Source organism: Stylophora pistillata, chromosome 10 (assembly GCF_964205215.1).
Source record: "Stylophora pistillata chromosome 10, jaStyPist1.2, whole genome shotgun sequence".
NCBI lineage: Eukaryota > Metazoa > Cnidaria > Anthozoa > Scleractinia > Pocilloporidae > Stylophora > Stylophora pistillata.
The window spans coordinates 17,220,249-17,238,542 of NC_142528.1; the positions used below are offsets into that span (position 1 = coordinate 17,220,249).

General features: G+C 37.9%; 1 protein-coding gene across 1 annotated transcript; it reads left to right on the top strand.

Moving 5' to 3' along the window:
• Positions 1–2: 2 nt before the first annotated feature.
• On the top strand, positions 3–17,676 carry LOC111329694 (TATA element modulatory factor). Its single transcript, XM_022934459.2, has 24 exons — positions 3–305; positions 1,881–3,281; positions 4,077–4,174; positions 4,511–4,614; positions 5,718–5,835; positions 6,439–6,494; positions 7,893–7,969; positions 8,559–8,655; positions 9,024–9,109; positions 9,280–9,341; positions 9,875–9,939; positions 10,483–10,534; positions 10,917–11,021; positions 11,860–11,952; positions 12,781–12,835; positions 12,984–13,085; positions 13,353–13,545; positions 13,840–13,909; positions 14,017–14,100; positions 14,469–14,543; positions 14,873–15,037; positions 15,416–15,541; positions 15,719–15,829; positions 16,304–17,676. Exons 1-24 carry the CDS (start codon positions 176–178, stop codon positions 16,331–16,333), a joined length of 3,555 nt encoding a protein of 1,184 aa, XP_022790194.1. The 5' UTR covers positions 3–175; the 3' UTR covers positions 16,334–17,676.
• Positions 17,677–18,294: the final 618 nt, after the last annotated feature.

Here is an 18,294-nt window from a genome sequence, read left to right on the forward strand (position 1 = left end):
ATGCTTCACATTCGGCCCCAGTGTACACCTTCGTGATGATGTCAGTGGTAAACAACATGGCGGTCGCATTCATACGTGGATAGTGTTTTAAACATTTCTTTTTTGTCTCCTTGGAAATATTTCAAAATTATCCCTTAGACAAGATGTATAGCTGTAAGAACTCTAGACTATAGCCATGAGCTGGTTTGATGCTTCGGGGTTTTCATCTTTCGCTAAAACAGCTTTATCTCAAGCACAAAAATCCATTGATAAGGTCCTCGATATCGAACAAGATGAAACTAGCAGTGCTGCTTCAAAATCTTCGGGTAAGTTTATCCTTTATTATTTATTTGATAAGCTTGCATATGCATTTTATATTGCTATTGGAGTGTTTAAGTTTGGGCCCAATGCTATCCTATACTCGGGGAGTTAGAGTTAACGACTTGCATAATGCAATTTGTTGAATGATGTCATTTTGAGTTATATTATCACACAGGTCTGATTATCACATTTGGTTGATAAAGGCAAATTATATTGTGATCAGTCGTAAGTCTCTAATCGAGAACATTGCTTAATTGTCATACAATTGAATTTGACGTTACCGTAGTAAAAGTATACTTGTTTACTTGAGGTAGGTCAGAGTGACGTTAGTGCAGAATTACCGAGTAAGGAATGATTAGCCCTTTGGGGAAACAGTGTGCTTTGTTTTACTGAGACCTTAACTGTTTGCTTTAGGGTCAAGGGAAAAAAACTCCATGAATGCTATGGAACCAGTCAATACAAGTTTTTTCTACCTCCCAGCTAAAAAAATAAGACAAATTGTGTACCAGTATCACTTTTTGACCCAATTGCAAAATGCAACAATCTTATTTGAAAAGGAAAAATTTTAAGTATCATGAATGTGAAAAATTTCAGTGAAAAATCATGACTACACCTCTGTTTAATCAGTACATTTTGGGTTGTTGTCCTGAATAATCTGTGATTAAACTTCAGAATAACCAGCCACTCAATATGCATCTTTGAATAGGTCCTCCTGCACTCCCAAAGTCACCAAATTAAATAGAACCCACTCAAATATACATTCTTTGTTCATCAGTAAACTGAAATCCAAATTGTAATTGAGAATCATATCATAATTCCTCGTTCTTCAAGTGTCATTCAAATTGGATATCACCGCGCATTTCAACTTCAGTGGTGAATGAACTGACAAATTCAAATATATAATCTTCATTCCTAAATCGAACCAGCATCAGGAGTGTGGGACAGCAGGAGCACTAGTTTAACTGCCCTATTTCTTAATTATTCTTTGAAATCAGGATCACAGGACTGTGGGAGCACTAGTTTAACTGACCTCTGTTGATTATTCTTTGACTTCAAGAGGGTGGAATTGCGTGAGCACTAGTTTAACTGCCCTCTCATTTGATTATTTTTTAACTTCAGAAGCGCTACTTTAACTGCCCTCTCTTTTGATTATTTTTTGACTTTGGGAGCACTACTTTAACTGCCCTCTCTTTTAATCAATTTTTGACGTAAGGAGCATGGGAGCAATCAATTTGTTAATGCTAAAAAGTGGCCAGGTATTTTGAAGTTGCTCTGAATCTGATGAATTTCTTTTTCAGTTCTTGTTTGAAAATTTGTAGCCAGGAAAATATTTTTTCTTAGTGCAGGCTGACACACTCCTGTGAGTTGAAAGTTCAAGTTTTTTTTCCCATGGGAGTTAGTGATTTTGGTCCCTTGGTATACTATATGTTTTCCTCCGATCAGATGAAAGATTTTAGTTTCGAGGTGCAGCAGTGAATTCTATTTTCTTGTCTAAAAGCTATGTTCCAATTTAAGTCATCAGAAAGAAAATTTGTTAAATTGCTTGTCTAATCTACATAGTTTTCATTGTTTCAATACAGCTCTGAGTGCACCAAAGTCTACCCTGCCGTCATCCTTAGGCACATCTCCAAAGGATACTTTAACACCTAAAAAATCATCTTCCTCTTTATCTGGGAATTCTACTTCAAAATCAGCCAGGAAACCATCTTCAGGTGCGAACAATTCAAAGGACAGTGATAATGATGGAAATTCATTTTGGTCATCCTTTCTTGGTGATTCCTTTTCATCAGCAACATCAAAAACATCAAATCGTAGAGCTAGTGGACAGAAACTTGGTTCCCAAATAAGTGGTGGAAAAATGAAAAACAATGATGACAGACTGGACACTGAGGATGCTAAAATGTTGAAAGGCGAAGACAAAGTCTCATCTCCAAGAGCACTAAAACAGCAGAGAAAGAAAGACATCAACATGACTGACAGTAGCACAAGGTCAAGTGATCAATCCCAAGTACCCCAGACTTTATTACCTCTGAAGGAAGATTTGACAAATGCTGAGGATATTTCTGAAAAGAATGAAAATAGCACTGTTGTTGTATATCCTCAAGAGGCTAAGGATCTTACAGATAGTCCTAGAAAGGAAGAGTTGAACACACATGAATCATCTGTTGTACCTGCTCTAAAAGGGACCAACTTGAAATCACAGCATTTGAAATATTCATCTACCAGTAAGGGTAGGAAGGAGAATAAAGAAGTGCTTAGCACTGAAAATAATGTGTGCAAAAAAAATGTTGAAAATGTTGAGCTAGATGCTTTGATTGTTGCGCACGACAAAACACCTGACGACAAGTTAGAGTCTGTTCATGAGCACCTTAATACAGAAACTGGGCAGTCTGTTCCAGATAAAAGTATTGCAGATTCACCAGATACAGATGAGGAGAAATTGGACTGCTCTAAAAAGACATATGGTTTTATGACCTCAAATGAAACTGGGGAAATAGCTCCTGATTTAGGTAACAAATTGGAAAGCCATGACTTTTCTAAGTCATTGCTAAAAGATTCAACAGGAAGCAATATTGTGGTAGAAATTAAACAAGAGGAAGTTGCGCAAAATATACCAAGTGTTCAACCTGTGGCCAGTTCAACACCAAAACATGTTGCCAAGGAGCAGAAATGTACACCACTAGATATGGCAATGAAACCTGAAATGGAACCTACTGATGAAAATGAAGAAGCTTCAAATGACAAAGGAGACTTACAAGCTCATGTGTGTGATCCAGAAATTCTAATTTTACAGAGCAAAGAATGCGAGGCATTGTCAGAAAATGTTGTAGAACTGTTTGCAGAGGCTGCATCTGTTGTTCAAGACAAAAGATCAGTGGATGACAAATCACAACAGGAAGTTAAAGAGCATACTTGCATACATTCACATACAGGAAAGATGGTTGATATGTTGTCATTACAACAGTCAAGTGGAAATGATGGTGAGTGTTACGAGAATTTTAGTGGTTTCTTTCTCTTCTCTGTTGTGATTACAGATTATTGATTACACAAGACACAATGGTGAGTACATCAGGTGCACAGGGTTCGTACGCGTCTTGAAAACCCTTGAATTTAAGGAGGCCGATTTCAAGGCCTTGAAAGTACTTGAATTTCGTTTTGGGTCCTTGAAAGTCCTTGATTTTTATTGAACAACATCGAAAAATATCTGCTTTTGTTTTGCACCATCGGTAAACCCAAAACATAGATATTAACAGAAACATTTTTCTTGGTTTTGAGGTAAAATTGTCATTACAAAAAGTCCTTGAAATTTCTAAGTAGGGTCCTGGAAAGTCCTTGAAAAGTCCTTGAATCTTTGGCCTAAAAAAGTGTACGAACCCTGGGTGCACCTTTGAACTGAAAATTAGGACTAGCTCGTTTAGGGCTCTCTGTAGGTTAGAGGTACATCATAGGTGTAAATGGAAAGGTTTATTAATATCTTTATTTAATTTTTTTTTACCTAGTAGGTAGTTTACATGAACTTCAAAGGAGGAAGAGAACATCTTTTATTTGTTTTTGTTGCTTCTCAATGGAGATGAGCACCAGTGTGGATTTAAACTCAACATTGTTGACCTATGTTTGCCAAATGTTAAATTTCCAAGCGATCAAAATTCCTCTTTGCTCTTACAATTGTTCATTAATTTTGGTAAATATAGAAAAAACAGGCTTGTTACTTACTGGTGATATACAATCTAACACCATGACAACACTATTCGTTTGCTGTTATTTTTTAATTCCAGATGAAACAAGGCAAAAGAAAATGAATTCAATGGGAGATGATCCAAATTCTACTGAAAGCTCAGAAGACACAAAGAGGAAGATAGAAGAACTGCAAAAGGTGAGTGAACAACAGGATGGTTCAGACTTTGTTAATATGGGCAGTTTAGTTAAATACTCTATTACTAGCAGTCTAATATTCTTTTATTAGAAAATTATTATTATAATTATTAGAGTCTAGTTAACTCAATTTCTAGTAGTCTAATGTGGGCATTTTACTTAATAAAATAATACTCTTATGCCTGCAGTCTAGCTTAATTGTTAATGATAGCTTTAGTCTGCTTCCCAGCAAGATACCTTTGATGAAATTAGAATAATTTTTCAAGGATGAAAGATGATATTTAATAATCCCCAATCCTGGATCTGTGTTGAACCTTTTTCTTGTGGCCATTTACAGGAAATTTCTGGCCTCAAACATGTGATTGAAGTACGTGAGAATAAGCTGATTGAAGTTAGTAAAGAAAATATAGACCTGCAAGAGACATGTGCTGTTCTGAGGAGGTTTGTATTACTATTACTGTATAAAATACTTAACGATAACAATACTTAAAATTAAGGGAAAAGATTGTTAGTAGAATGTTGAGGATTTCCAGCAGTGATTGAATAACAAGTGGAAACGATTGTCAATTTGATCCAGTAATGAGTTCTAAAAGGTCTCATGAGTTGGGCTATAGCTGCCTGCTAAATTCTTTTTGAGAGTTTGTTGGTGGGTCATACTTAATTCCAGTTATTTTGGATTAAACAATTAATCATTTCAGCTGAGTGTTCTCAACATGGAGTGATGCAAGAACTAGAGTAGGACTAGCATTAAAGCCCAAGTACAATAGTTGCAAGAAACCAAGCATATCATACACAAATAATTGTAAACTATGCATTGCAAGTTTTAATTTTGTTTCATTATGGCTAATACACTTGTTCTTTGGTTTAAGTTTATTCTTGTTTTCGCCATTTTGCAAAGCCAATTGAAAGTTTAAAGCTAATGCTCATGTGTGTCAAGTTAGACCAGGCTTTAGGTTAAAGATAAATTTGCAGGAGATGCAGTGTATATTATGGGTTGCAAATGCTGATTAAAAATCAAAGACTTACTGAGATACAAGATATTCTTCTCTTGCACCCTGGACTAATTGGCAATGTTCCTGGGAAAGAAAACTGGAAACTGTTATGATTGTATATACTTCCACCACACATGAACTTCCGGTGCACATATCATACAGTGATCCTTTTCAATCTTCAATGCTTTTTCCTCCACCATCTTGTAAAACCCATACGAATAAAGAAGTGTTGCATTAATGAGAGTACTCGCAAGTCATTCAACTACAAGAAATCATTATAGAAACAAAAGACACCATGATGTTAATGAAAGTCTTCCAAGAGGAATATTCCACTAACCCAGCAACTCCTAGAAGTGATTAGTATGTAACTTCTCCCTATAATATCCATTCATTGTCAAGCAGACAGGTACCAGTAATAGAAATACTCAAACTCACTACTCAAGTTGTACCTGATCCATTGATCTATCTTTTTATCTATTGTTAAAATTTGCATATAGCTAGGTAGGTAAGAGGATGTACTCTAAGACAAATGAATGTATTTCTTACCTTCAGTCAGCTGAAACAAGCTGAAGATGCATTTAAGGGAGAGAATGAGGAAATTGAGGAAGTGAAAAAAGAGTTTACTGTTCGTGTTGCTGCTACAGAGAAGAAATTTCAAGCTGCAGCAAAGGTACCATGACTGCTCAATCTTAAGAACTGTTTACTTCAGTGCTAATGTTCCTTCACTGATCAGTTAAATGTTTTCTTGACCATCATTGCATAATGCAGTTCATTTTGTTTCATTTCACCTCCTTTTCTATCAAAATAAAGTGCTTGCAATGGTGTATTCATGTCCATATATACACAGGCAGCCCAAGCTCACTACTAGAAAAGCGGACGTGACTCTTACCGTGTTGCGCAACATTTTATATTTATAAAGGTTTGTATGGGATGCTATCGGTTTTCCTTAAAAGAGAGAAAAAAATGTCTTGTTTTGAAATAAAATTGGCTTACCTTATTGCGTTGTTGTTTTTGATAATTCTAGCGTCTCAGGCCATTTTCAAGCGTTTTCGGCGAGTTAGCGCTATGTTGGTGTTCAACTGCTAAAAGAACTTCTTATATAACATCCCATACAAACCTTTATAAATATAAAACATTGCGCAACACGGTAAGAGTCGCGTCTGCTTTTCTAGTAGTGAGCTTGGGCTGCCTGTGTTATATACTGAACTTGTGTGTTAATGCATGTCATGTTAGTAGCTAATGGTTCAATGTGTTTTCTTTGATTTGTTATCAGGAAAGGGATCATTTGAGGGCACTTTTAGAGGAGACTGAACATTCTCTTTCCTCCAAGTCAGTTAAGCTTTCAACTAATATATATTTTCAATCTACATGCAGTTGAACCTCCCTTTGTGACCATCCCTCATGAGTGACCACCTCTCGTTAGTGACCACTTCTCAAAATACCAAAAGTTTCCAAGTCAAGTCACTAGTAATGGAACCTTTTGAAAGTGACCACCTCTCACAAGTGACCACTTTTAAAGATTCTTGTTTTCATTTTCAGTTGTTTTTAACCTCCCATAGGCAACCACTTGACAGACAACCATCTTTATCTCTCACAAGAGGAAACTGAAAATTGTTTCAACAGATCTTGTTAAGGGGCATGTACTAAAACACAGACAATAGACAATAGATGATAGACAGTAGATGGTAGATGGTAGATGATAGTCATAAATGCAACTGAATGACAATCTTGAATTTCATGATTATGTTCCATCACAAAACCATTGTCTATTGTGTACTCTCTAACTAGTTTTGTCTATTGTCTATCATCTATGTTCTATGTCTATTGTCTGTCATCTATCGTCTATCATCTACCATCTAATGTCAACATGCCTTGTAAAATTGGAGCCACTTGAGGTGTTTCCCAAAATAGCTTTTCCATGTAAATTTTTGCTTGTGTTCTGTTTCTGTAAATATTTGGACAGCACCACTTGGAAAAACAAACAAGCCAAGTTTCTTTCCAGTGAATTGTTCCAAACATGCTGTATTAAATAGTTTTTGCAATACTAAATAATCATGAATAAACTTGCTAAATGGTAATACTAGAGGTTTTAGTAAACGCTCTCAAAAGAGTCCAGTCACGACATATGCAAATTCCCCAAAATATGGACCCCCTGTGGCCTGACCTCTGGTAAGTGCCACCTCCCATAAGTGACCACCTCCTGTATGAGACCACCTAGACTTGACACTAGGTGTGGTCACTAACAGGAGGTTCAACTGTACTGATAATACAGGGATTATTATTTTTTTTGGTTTGTTCTACAGGAATTGAACAATCATCTGACTTATAAATGGTTCAAAATTTGTCATAATTGAGTAGTAGCTTGCATTGCTGGTGGCTTTGTGTGTGCATTTGTGTGTGCGTATGTTTTCTTTTTTAAAGGGATCAGTGAGGAAATGAGCAAATTAGCAGCCAAGCAACCTGTTTTTTCTTTGTTTGTTTGTTTGTTTTTTTTTTCTAGACTCAGCCTTTAATGCTTCAAAGCCCCACACTAAACTGTGGCACACTGGGTTTAAACATTTTCAAACCAGTTTTGTTTCCATTTGCCTTCCTCTTTAATTCACAGTGACAATCCAAAATGAAGATAATGACAGATCAAACAGGACTTGAGAATTGTAATTCAATAACAATATTGAACCACAACATATGCACTTATTGCTAAAGCTTTATGTTGGCTTTGTGAAATAGGAATGAACGACAGTCTGAAGAGTTTACAACTCTACTCAAGGAAAAAGATGATCAAATTGCTCAGTTACTAGAAGAAGGTAATAATTACTCACCAAATTGTAGCTGGTACAATGTATTTGTGGTGAGAAGCAGGTAGTTACCAATAGGTAAATGGGCAAGTGAGCAACAGGGCAGACATGAGAGTGAGGAAATCAGTAAGGAAAAAATTGAAAACCTCTCTCCCTTTGCATGATAACTCTGACAGGTACTGTACTTGTATAACCCTCAGCCCTGCCCAACCACCCACTATTCAAGTCTTACCTGGTGGTGACCATAATGATGATACTTCATTTCACCATTAATGCTCAAGTGTCTCTAATTCAAAGCTTGTTTCTGGTTTCAACCAAATCATTTGAATCTGGACACATTCGTGGTGATGGTTTTCACAAAAATTCAGACACAGAGGTTCACAAGCTTTTGAAACCATCAAGATATTTTATGAATCATGGGTCTGGTTCAAGACATAATAAATTTTTTGAATTGTTTTTGTTCGATTAATTGTAGCTGTTGTTTTTAATTGTTTTTTTTTTTTCTCCTCAGCTAACATTTAGACAAAAGACACTGTTATCCAATGTTTGCATCTTGCAATCAGTTGTTGATGAGGACTATTCTCTGGATTTTCAACAGGTGAAAAGTTGTCTAAACAGCAACTTCAAAGCAACAATATTGTCAAGAAGCTTAGAAGTAAGGAAAAGGAGAATGATGCTTTAATCAAGAAAAATAGGTAAACAGGTGTACTTCATTGATCTCATCAACAATCCTGGGGGGGGGGGGGGGGGGAGGATGTAAAGATAAAGACGAGGAATGGCTGCTTATACTCCTGTTGTAACCCTTCATTTCTGCATGAACCTTTCACCAAACTATTCAGTCTTCTAGTCTAGACAAGCTTGGTCAAGGATATTTGCAAGAGTTGCAAAAGTGTCTGTCAAAATTTGTATTTGAGCACCCACTTGGCTGAGTTCCTCATTTAGAAGGTTTATCCAAAGACATATTCATGTGGACAATAAAGCAATTTTGCACTTAATCATTATTAAGTGCAAAATTGTGCCCAAATTTTAACTCTAACATTGTCTTTCAATGTTTTGTTTACAGCAAGTTATTGGAGGAAATGACAGCTGAAAATACCAGGCTGACTGAAATCCTGAAAGTCAAAGAAGAAACAGAGAGAAAACAAGCAGGTACCACATGTGTCTAGTGACACTTTTCACCTCTCTGAACTGCCTTAACTTTATCTATCAGTGTGCCATTTTAGCCGTTCTGAATAAGAAATCATTCCATGAAAGGTCTTTAGTTTCTTAGAGCAATGTCTAATAGATTTCACTCTAAGCCTTGTATTTCTGTTTTTCAGATGCTATAACACAACTTAATAGCTATGTTGAAAAGCAAGACACTCAAATGAGTAAACTGAAGGTGAGCATTCCATCAAAGTCATTGTAATGCAATAGTAAAATCGAAAATGTTGTAGAGGGAGGAACTCCCACATAAATGGAAGGAGAAATTCATCATTGCATGAATGGGTGAAAATATATTTAGCCTTTAAGATATTGGGGAAGGTTTTAGACACACAGAGAGAAGAATAACCATCTTCATTTGCATTATCTTTGGGAAAGAACAGTATTGTTCTGGTTTTAAGAGCAATAAGAAAAACATTTTCTGCTGTCTCAGCTGCAATTCTTTTATATTTTTCTCATATGTGATTTCTTTTCCACAAAGCATATTACTTATAATTCAAATTCAATGATAGTTCTTAAGTAGTAAAGAAATATTAATAAAATAAATTACAGGGAAACCTATTAAAAACTAACAAGACTTATAAGCACAGAAAAGATTTCCTTCCATGAAAAATCAGAGGTATAATCCAGACTACACGTATCATACAGAAATCCCCTTGGGCATGGCAATGACTGTGATGTCCCCAATTGCTCTCTTTTTGTTCATTATAGTCTGAATTAGATGATTCAGCTGAGAAGATAAGAAGCATGCAGGCTGCACTGGACAATGCATACAAGTTAGTGCTATGAAAACAACAGGCTTGATAATTCTTATTATGTCCCTCATGCAAACCTGTCTTGTTCAACCCACTTTCCCCCCCTTACCCCATGTTTAGGGGAGGCTATGTAAGCATGGTAAGAGTCTTCGCTAAAAAAAAAACCAACACTTACCAGAATAAGAGATTCTTAGCTTGGACCCTTTGAAAATCTCAAACCTTTTTTAAGATTGAGAAACGTGTGTCTTTTTCCAACATCTGGAAGAAATCTAAAAACAAAAGCTGAGTTTGGATCATAACTTTCAAAGACCCATGATTTGCCAGACATCAAGAATTTTTAGAATTAAAGTATCGTACCGTTTGGAAGCCCCTAATTCAATTCTAGAAACTTTTTAGGGACTCATAATGGGGACACGAATGGATTTTTGTTTAATGTTTTTTTTTTCGGTGATACATCATGTCAAAATACTGCACAAATATTTTCTTGTTAAAACGGACAGGGGGGGTATAGAGCTGCGATCATATTTTTGCGCTTCCAGCAACTTGTGCTTATTTTCCCTGCAGACAATTGGCAGACCTACACAAAGAAAATGCTTCTAAAGATAGCGCCGTGCAGGTAGGTGGCACATTAGCTTCTTGTCTGAGTCCACAGGTTCACATTAATTTTTATTTCAAGCATTCTTTACTTCAAATGAGCAAGTCTCAGGAATATAAAAAGGTCATATCAGAACTACAAGAGTAAGAAATGTTATCTTAAGCGTTTTGGCCTGAAAACTGATCGATAGGTAATGTTTGCTATGTTTCAGTCTGTTGTTTGTGTAGTGTAATCAGACAAATGATGGTTTCATGAAACGAGTGCTGTACCTGCACACCAGCATCAGTTGTTGATCTCCAAACTGAAGATCTGAGTTAAAAAGTTGATTTTCGTATCATAAGTAATGCACAGATAACCATAATGCCCTTTTCAAATGACGTTAGTTTGTGGTTTGTACTCTCAGGAAGCTGCTCTCAGTGCTGAAATGACTGCCAAAGAAGGACTGAGGATTGCAATGGAGAAAAAAGAAAGACAGTTCAAGAGTGAAACTGAGGCATTAGAATTCCAGGTATTCAAATCATATCTGTCAAGATGAATTCTTGATTGATGGCTTGGTTGATCAATTCATCCATCAATTGGTTTTTGACTGGTCCACTGGTTGGCTGACTGGTCCACTTGTTAGCTGACTGGTCCACTGGTTAGCTGACTGGTCCACTGGTTAGCTGACTGGTCCACTGGTTGGCTGACTAGTCCACTGGTTGGCTGACTGGTCCACTGATTGGCTGACTGGTCCGCTGGTTGGCTGACTGGTCCGCTGGTTGGCTGACTGGTCCACTGGTTGGCTGACTGGTCCACTGGTTGGCTGACTAGTCCACTGGTTGGCTGACTGGTCCACTGGTTGGCTGACTGGTCCACTGGTTGGCTGACTGGTCCACTGGTTGGCTGACTGGTCCACTGGTTGGCTGACTGGTCCACTGGTTGGCTGACTGGTCCACTGGTTGGCTGACTGGTCCACTGGTTGGCTGACTGACCGATTGGTCAAGTGACCGACGGACTGAATGACTGCATGGCTGACGGAAAGACGGATGGAAGGACGGACAGACGGACCATTTATACCGGCTAACGGACCAACTAAAGGATAGACCGACGACAGACCAACGTACAGCCCAAGCCATAGACTCACCGACTGACTGACCGACCCACTCACTAATTCATTCGCTCCCTAACAACTGAGTAATAGATTGATTTATTGACTCACTAACTGACTACCTGCTTTCCGCTCTGACGAAGGGCTAACGCCGCTCGAACCGTCAACTTCGAAACTCTTTACGGCGGCCAATTTACATTAACAGCTCAGTTGATAAAACCAAATTAACTAAATTATTCTTTCGTTGTTGCTATTTTAGATCAGCGACCTTCAAACTGGGTTCCGTCGGGCTGAACAACAGGCCAGTAGAAGGGAAGACAATCTACGTCAAGAAATAAGTGATCTACAACAGGTTAGATTTGATAAGAATGGCAACGACAAACGATATGATCCGAGACCTACGAAGACGTCTTTAGCCTTGTTTGAGCTCAAATAATGAGAACTACTTGAACGGTAATGAAATAAGGCCTGAAAAAAATTCAGGTCTGTACGGGATGTGAACCCATAACCTCTGCGATACCGGTGCATTGCTCTACCAACTGAGCTAACAAGCGAACTGGGAACTGGTCATTATGATGGTTCGTAATAGACCCGTGAAGTGAGGAATAAATGATTGTGAATAACGTAACCGTTGCGCGGACTATATTTTCACATGCTGAAATGGAAGAAAGTGAAAATGGAGTTCGTGAGATGTTCACGGAAGTGTAAAAGGTTGGCGTATATTTGTTTTCAATTGTCAGCTAAGGTAAAAAAAAATGGTTTTGATCGCAACTTGGTTGTCAGTGCAACTAAGCAAACTAGTCAGTTGAAGCATACAATTTTCTGGAGTCGCGCTCATTCCAAGACAATTCAAATAAGTGATACTCACATGTAACTTTGGTCCTGGTTAATTTATGGACTTTTGGGATAATTGCCCAAATTTCATGTTATTAATGATCTTGACCAAAAGGACCGTTGCGACTGACTTATTGCATAGCCTTTATGAGGATCTTAATTGGATTCAAATTTCCGAGAACGGTGATGTTATAAGTATCTATGTGCAGTCCGTCATCTTGAAGAGAAAATATGGATTGGATGAAGTGGGTGTTTATTTGAACGACGTGGTGTGGTGATTTGTATTTCTTGTCATAATTATTTCCTGTTGAAAATGACTAGAACAGTCAATTTTTCTATCTTACAGAGGTTGCAAGAAGCAGAAGCTCGTAACCAGGAACTCACAGAAAGTGTCACTTACGGTAATTTCAATGTGATTGATTAGTAAAAGACAAGATAATTCTTCTCATTATATCTGCTTAAAAACTTTGGGAGAGAGGAGGAAGTAAAACCATGAAGATCAAACTGATACCAATTTTAAGTTCTTTCTTTTGACTGACCTACCCACAGCCACAAGACCACTGTTAAGGCAGATAGAAAACCTGCAGAGCAGCTATGGAAATCACACGCAAACTTGGGAAAGAGTAGAAAGGAACTTAACAGAGAGGCTGAGTAAGTTAACCGTTTACTTCTAAACCGTCACTTATCATATCATTGTTAACGCGTTAAAAGTTGGACCGAAAGGTTGGTACATTACTCCTTAACACGCAAAGCTCTCGAGTATGAATATTTTATGCTTCCAGTACATGTTACGTTTTCTGTAAAAACAAGAGCCTTTCAAAAAAGAAATTATAAACACAATTTTTTGAGTATAGTCGTTTCCATGAAAGAGGCTTTGCGTTTTTCTGACTATTCTCTAACAATTGCTTTTCTTGTCAGATGAGGCGCAAGTTCAACTGGTTGAGGCTCAGGAAAAGGAGCGCGTTGCCACAGAGCATGCGCTGGAGTTGAACTCCCGCTTGACAGCTGTGGAGTCACAGCTGGCGACATACAGGCAGGAGAAGACGCGACTGGAGGCTACACTGGAGATGGAACGAGCGAGACTGGAAACTGCTGAGGAAGCGAAGAGCAGGTACTGCTGAGAAGGTTGCAAACTGTGTAACCTGGTAACTTCCTCTTACAGTAAACAAATGTAATTTTTGTCACGAAGTGTATTTCAGAAGTCCTGAGTTGCATTTCCAGGGATGAAATAAACCAGTATACCAACCTCGGTAAACCTATAAGATGTTTTTGTTTTATTAATCTTAGTGATTCTTCAAGAGTTGTTAGAGTGTGTTTCCCGAGAGTCATGTTGTTTCGTGTAATTTACAGTGCTTTCTTTTGATTTCAGAATTGTTCATGCTAAACTTTGTGTTTATATGTTCAGGGAAACTGCTAAGATAGAGACATTGGAGATCAAATATAGAAAAATGATGGAAGACAATAACTTGGAGAAGGTAAGAATCGCTGGCAGTTCTTAGCCATTGCTGTGCCACTTATGCTGAGCTTTTCTCGTTATGACTTGCTCAAATTATTTTGAATGTGTGTCATGTTTGTTCTTCAGGCTTTACTTGAACAACAACTCGCCGTAGAGAAAGGCAAGATGGAAACCGAAAAGAAGAAGTTTCAACACGCCATGGAAGAAAAAGTAAGTCTTGTACTTTACGAATTGGAGTTCAAATGTTCAACTGCTGAGTTACAAGGAAGTCTAGGTTGATATGTGGCGAACTGTTCGCATCAGCATTATCGAAAGCGTCCTGTCTTTTAAAAAAGGAAAATCGAGAGGAATATGTAAGGATTTTTCGCGTATTTCATTGTGTGTTACTGTACTTCTATAAAAGTGGGTCTTAATTCCGTAAAATGTGTACTTCCTTGACATGTCTGACTAGTGAAAACATTAGAGATATGTTGTATGGACCTTGACTGTCAGTCGCTTGCTTTTTCTCGCAAGTTAAGGAGATCTGCAGCTTCTCTTTCCATTACTAAACAAGGTTTCGTATGCAATCCTTTTTCTAGGAGAGAAGTTTACTTCGACAATCCAGTGTTTCGGAAGCACCTCCATCTCCTACTGCCAGAGACTACTCTTCACAGGTTTGTAAACTTACTAAAGGAAGAATTTAAGAGTTCTGTAATGTCTTCCCCGGTAAGCGTAATCAATTCACCCTCACGAGTTTCCAGGTAGCATGCATTGACTGTCCATAAGTGATTTGGAGACCCTTTTTTTCTACCCGCGCGAAAGTGACCAGTTGTGAATTCCTCTTTTTCGGTAACTGCGAAACATCACCTTTGATTACTTTCTTAGATTACTCACTCAAGAACTTTTAAGTTCCTTTAAAATTGGAAGTTTTTTCGAAAGAGAATTTCTTATCATAAACTAATTTGCCACAGCACACGTCATGTTGTTGTGTTTTATTCTTTAGGACGAAAATATCGATAATCCCCATCACAGGCCACTTGGACGTCAGGGTAGCACCAGTGGTATCATTGATGGCATCTCAAGGGGAATCATGGGAGCTGGCACCGCCATGGTCGAGAGACTGCAGGCTCAGGTCAAACAAAAAGATGGTGAAATTCTGCTTTTACAGGTATCGTTTTGTATGCAACCTTTTATTGTCTTTGACTCGGCGACTGTAATCTGAAATTGCCCTAAAGACGAGACACTACTCGCCATTATTAACTCTGACTTCACAAACTTTATTACCTCGCTTCGTCGATAGCTGTTAACGGTCATGTGTCGAAAGCAAGCTACGTAATTTGAAAAGTGCAGAGAACGCAACAAGTCAATAAGAATTTCAATGCTTGGGAATTAGGCATCCAGAGTCATGCGCAGTTAAACATGACATTTAGATCAGGCGAGTTATATCAGTTCTTGAGTCAATTGTAAGCCATCTGACGCAAGTTCATGCAGTACAGTATATGAGGGTCTATTTTAAACTAACAAAGGGGAACTTCTCTTATTACAGGAAGAGAGAACTACGCTACAAAAAACACGCGATGCCGTCACTGAAGAACTAGCAACACTCACTTCTAAAATGGAGGGTATGGAGGAAGACAGTAGACTTTTAGCTGATCTACAAACACGATACAAAGTAGGTTGTCTTTACCAAATGTAATTCATACGTCCCCTCCCATCCTATCCACACTACTGTGTGTTGATCCGCTCATGGGCACTAGGAATCCATGAAGATATACTCGTGTAAAACATTTTGTATGTAGAAAGCAAACGGTCGTTTGTAATTCTGTTATCATACTTGGTATTTACCTAGGAGCTAGAACAGCGTCATAACGCTGTGCTTCAAATGTACGGTGAGAAAGCTGAGCAGGCTGAAGAACTGAAAATGGACTTGGAAGATGTCAAATCCATGTACAAGCAGCAGGTAAACATGCACAATTTAACACTGACTCCAGTGATCTGTTGTAAATGCAACTTACGAACCGTCGGAGCGTACATGACGAGTATTACTGATATGGAGAAAACACTCTTCTGTGCCAGGAAGGTTTTCCCCTTTGATCATTTTTCTTGTGATCTGTATTTGATCTCGAGTTCTATAACCTTCAAGTGATGCCCGAAGTCGTTATGTTACATTTTTCAACCAAGAAAAAAATATTGCCTGACCTCTGTCCATTGAGGAATACGCATACTGACGAGAACTTTTGGTCTGACTTGGAAAAAAGCTTTGGTTGGTGTATGAAGAACTCTTTTCTCATCCTTGGGAAGTAGCAAGAATTCAAAATCCTTTCTTCTTATTCAAACGAGATTAAAGGTTTTGGTCATTATCAGCGTAGAGCTCTATTAAATGTTCTTTCGACTTTAAAAACACAGTTTAAGCAAGAATTACTTTTATTTTCAGATTCAGGAACTCCTTGGAGCCGCAAGATGACACTATGAAGTAGCGGGTTCATCTACGATAAGTCCGGCACTCTGTCGAAGACGAAAAATCACATCATACTAAAGTGCGTTTAGTTGGAATCAGTCTGGGTTGAGAATTATTGAGATATTGTTAGGAAACATTAGTTTTGGAGTTTTCTCGCTTCGAAATACTTTGATTTTCATCTTAGCTATTCGGCCAAGTCACATATTAATCGCTACATTTATAGTAATGGGAACAAGAGTATCATCATTTACGGGCTAATTCATCTAGGGTAGGGTAGGTAAACCATACGCGTACTGTTCACATCTTATTTTAATCCCAGTAGTTTTCTGCGCAAGAGATCTCCTCTAATTCTTAAACAATATATTACTGACAACCGAAAGTACGATGAGAATTCCCTGGTATTGTTGGTAAATTACTTTCGGTGCTTGTATTAGTGAGTTGAAAACATGTTTTATAGCGAGGGCGTTCCTAGAGACCGTAAAATTTTTCTGAAATTTTTTTCTTTGGTTTCCAAAAGTAACGCAAAACTGAGGTAAAATAAAAAAAAAAGTTTTTTTGCAGACTAGAAAACTGTAGCAGAACAAAGCAATCAGAAAGACAGAAAAAGTGCCCTTGAAGTTGAAAATTGTCATGAATTTTACCAGCAACTTAAGTGTTTGTTGAATAAGGTATAATTATTGAGTAATGACATGTATTCAGCGTCAAATGAACACACCCGCGGCTTTTGGACTCGAAATAAACTCGGAATAAATGAGAAATTCAAACTCGTCGATGAATGCTGTCACTCATTTGATAGCCTGTTTGGCGTTTATTGGCTGTCAAGTTACAAAGAAATCGTGAATGCTTAATAAAGTCGTGAAAGTTCAAAAGTGTTCTGGATTGATCCAACGACAATTTTTAGTGGAATAAGCGGCTGTAACAGTGAAACAGTTCCTCAGTCTGTTGTCCACTGAGCGAGGTAAATGAATCGAAATACATTTTAAAAGTAAAAATAAATACGTCAGTAGAAGAATTTTAAAAAGTTATTTTAGTTCTTAAAGGATTGGGAAGGAAGGATAAAAATCGTTGGTTACAGGCCACTAACACACTTTGGCGAACCAATTAAAATCCAGAATTTTGCACAGCACACGAAGTGTGAATAATACTGGGGTTCCAGGTGCGATCAACAGCAGGAAATACGCAGGACTAGGGTAGGAAACCTGTACTGCAAGCACGAGCGAATTTTACTTGAGTCTGAAGGTGGCATATTTTGGAGAAAAGTGTACAATATCTCGCTGGGAATAATTAAATAGATTTTAAATTGCAATAGGTGGAAGGCACTTTTTGTAGAATAAACACTGATAACTGTGGATATATGAGTAGTCGTGAATTCTTGTGTTCTTTTCTCTCTTTTTCTGTACACCATATCAAAATCAAGACTCTTACGTTATCATTCGTAACTTCTTTCGAGGGAGATTTTACAAATGATAAGTAGTAAATTACAGCATTCTTCTCGGTCTTAGTATTCGAATTAGTGGGAGGTCCCATTGTAGAGAATGGACTATGTTAACAAGAATCATGGAAATGCTCAATAGAAGCCTTTGAATAGGCTCCTATTGAAAGGACCGATAACAGTGGACTCCCACTTCCAACTCCATTCGTCTCTTCGTTCTTTTTGTTCCCCCTTTTCGTGACGACCTATTCTCGACTGGCGAGTACGTTCACAGGCTACACGTACCCAGCCGACCCCATTGCCTGGAAAGTAGTATGCAGTTCAAAGGTGGAGGTCCACTAGCGGCTACATCTTGAAGCAAATGATAAAACTTTATCCCGTGTGTATTATCTACGACAAATAACCACCTACTTTCATGTGAGTGATAAGTTTTTAGATCGCGCAGCAAATATTGATTCTAAGCTACGAGACTGGAAATTTGACCGGAAGTAGTGACCCTCAGGAAAATCATTCTCCGGAAGTTGACTGAGGAAAC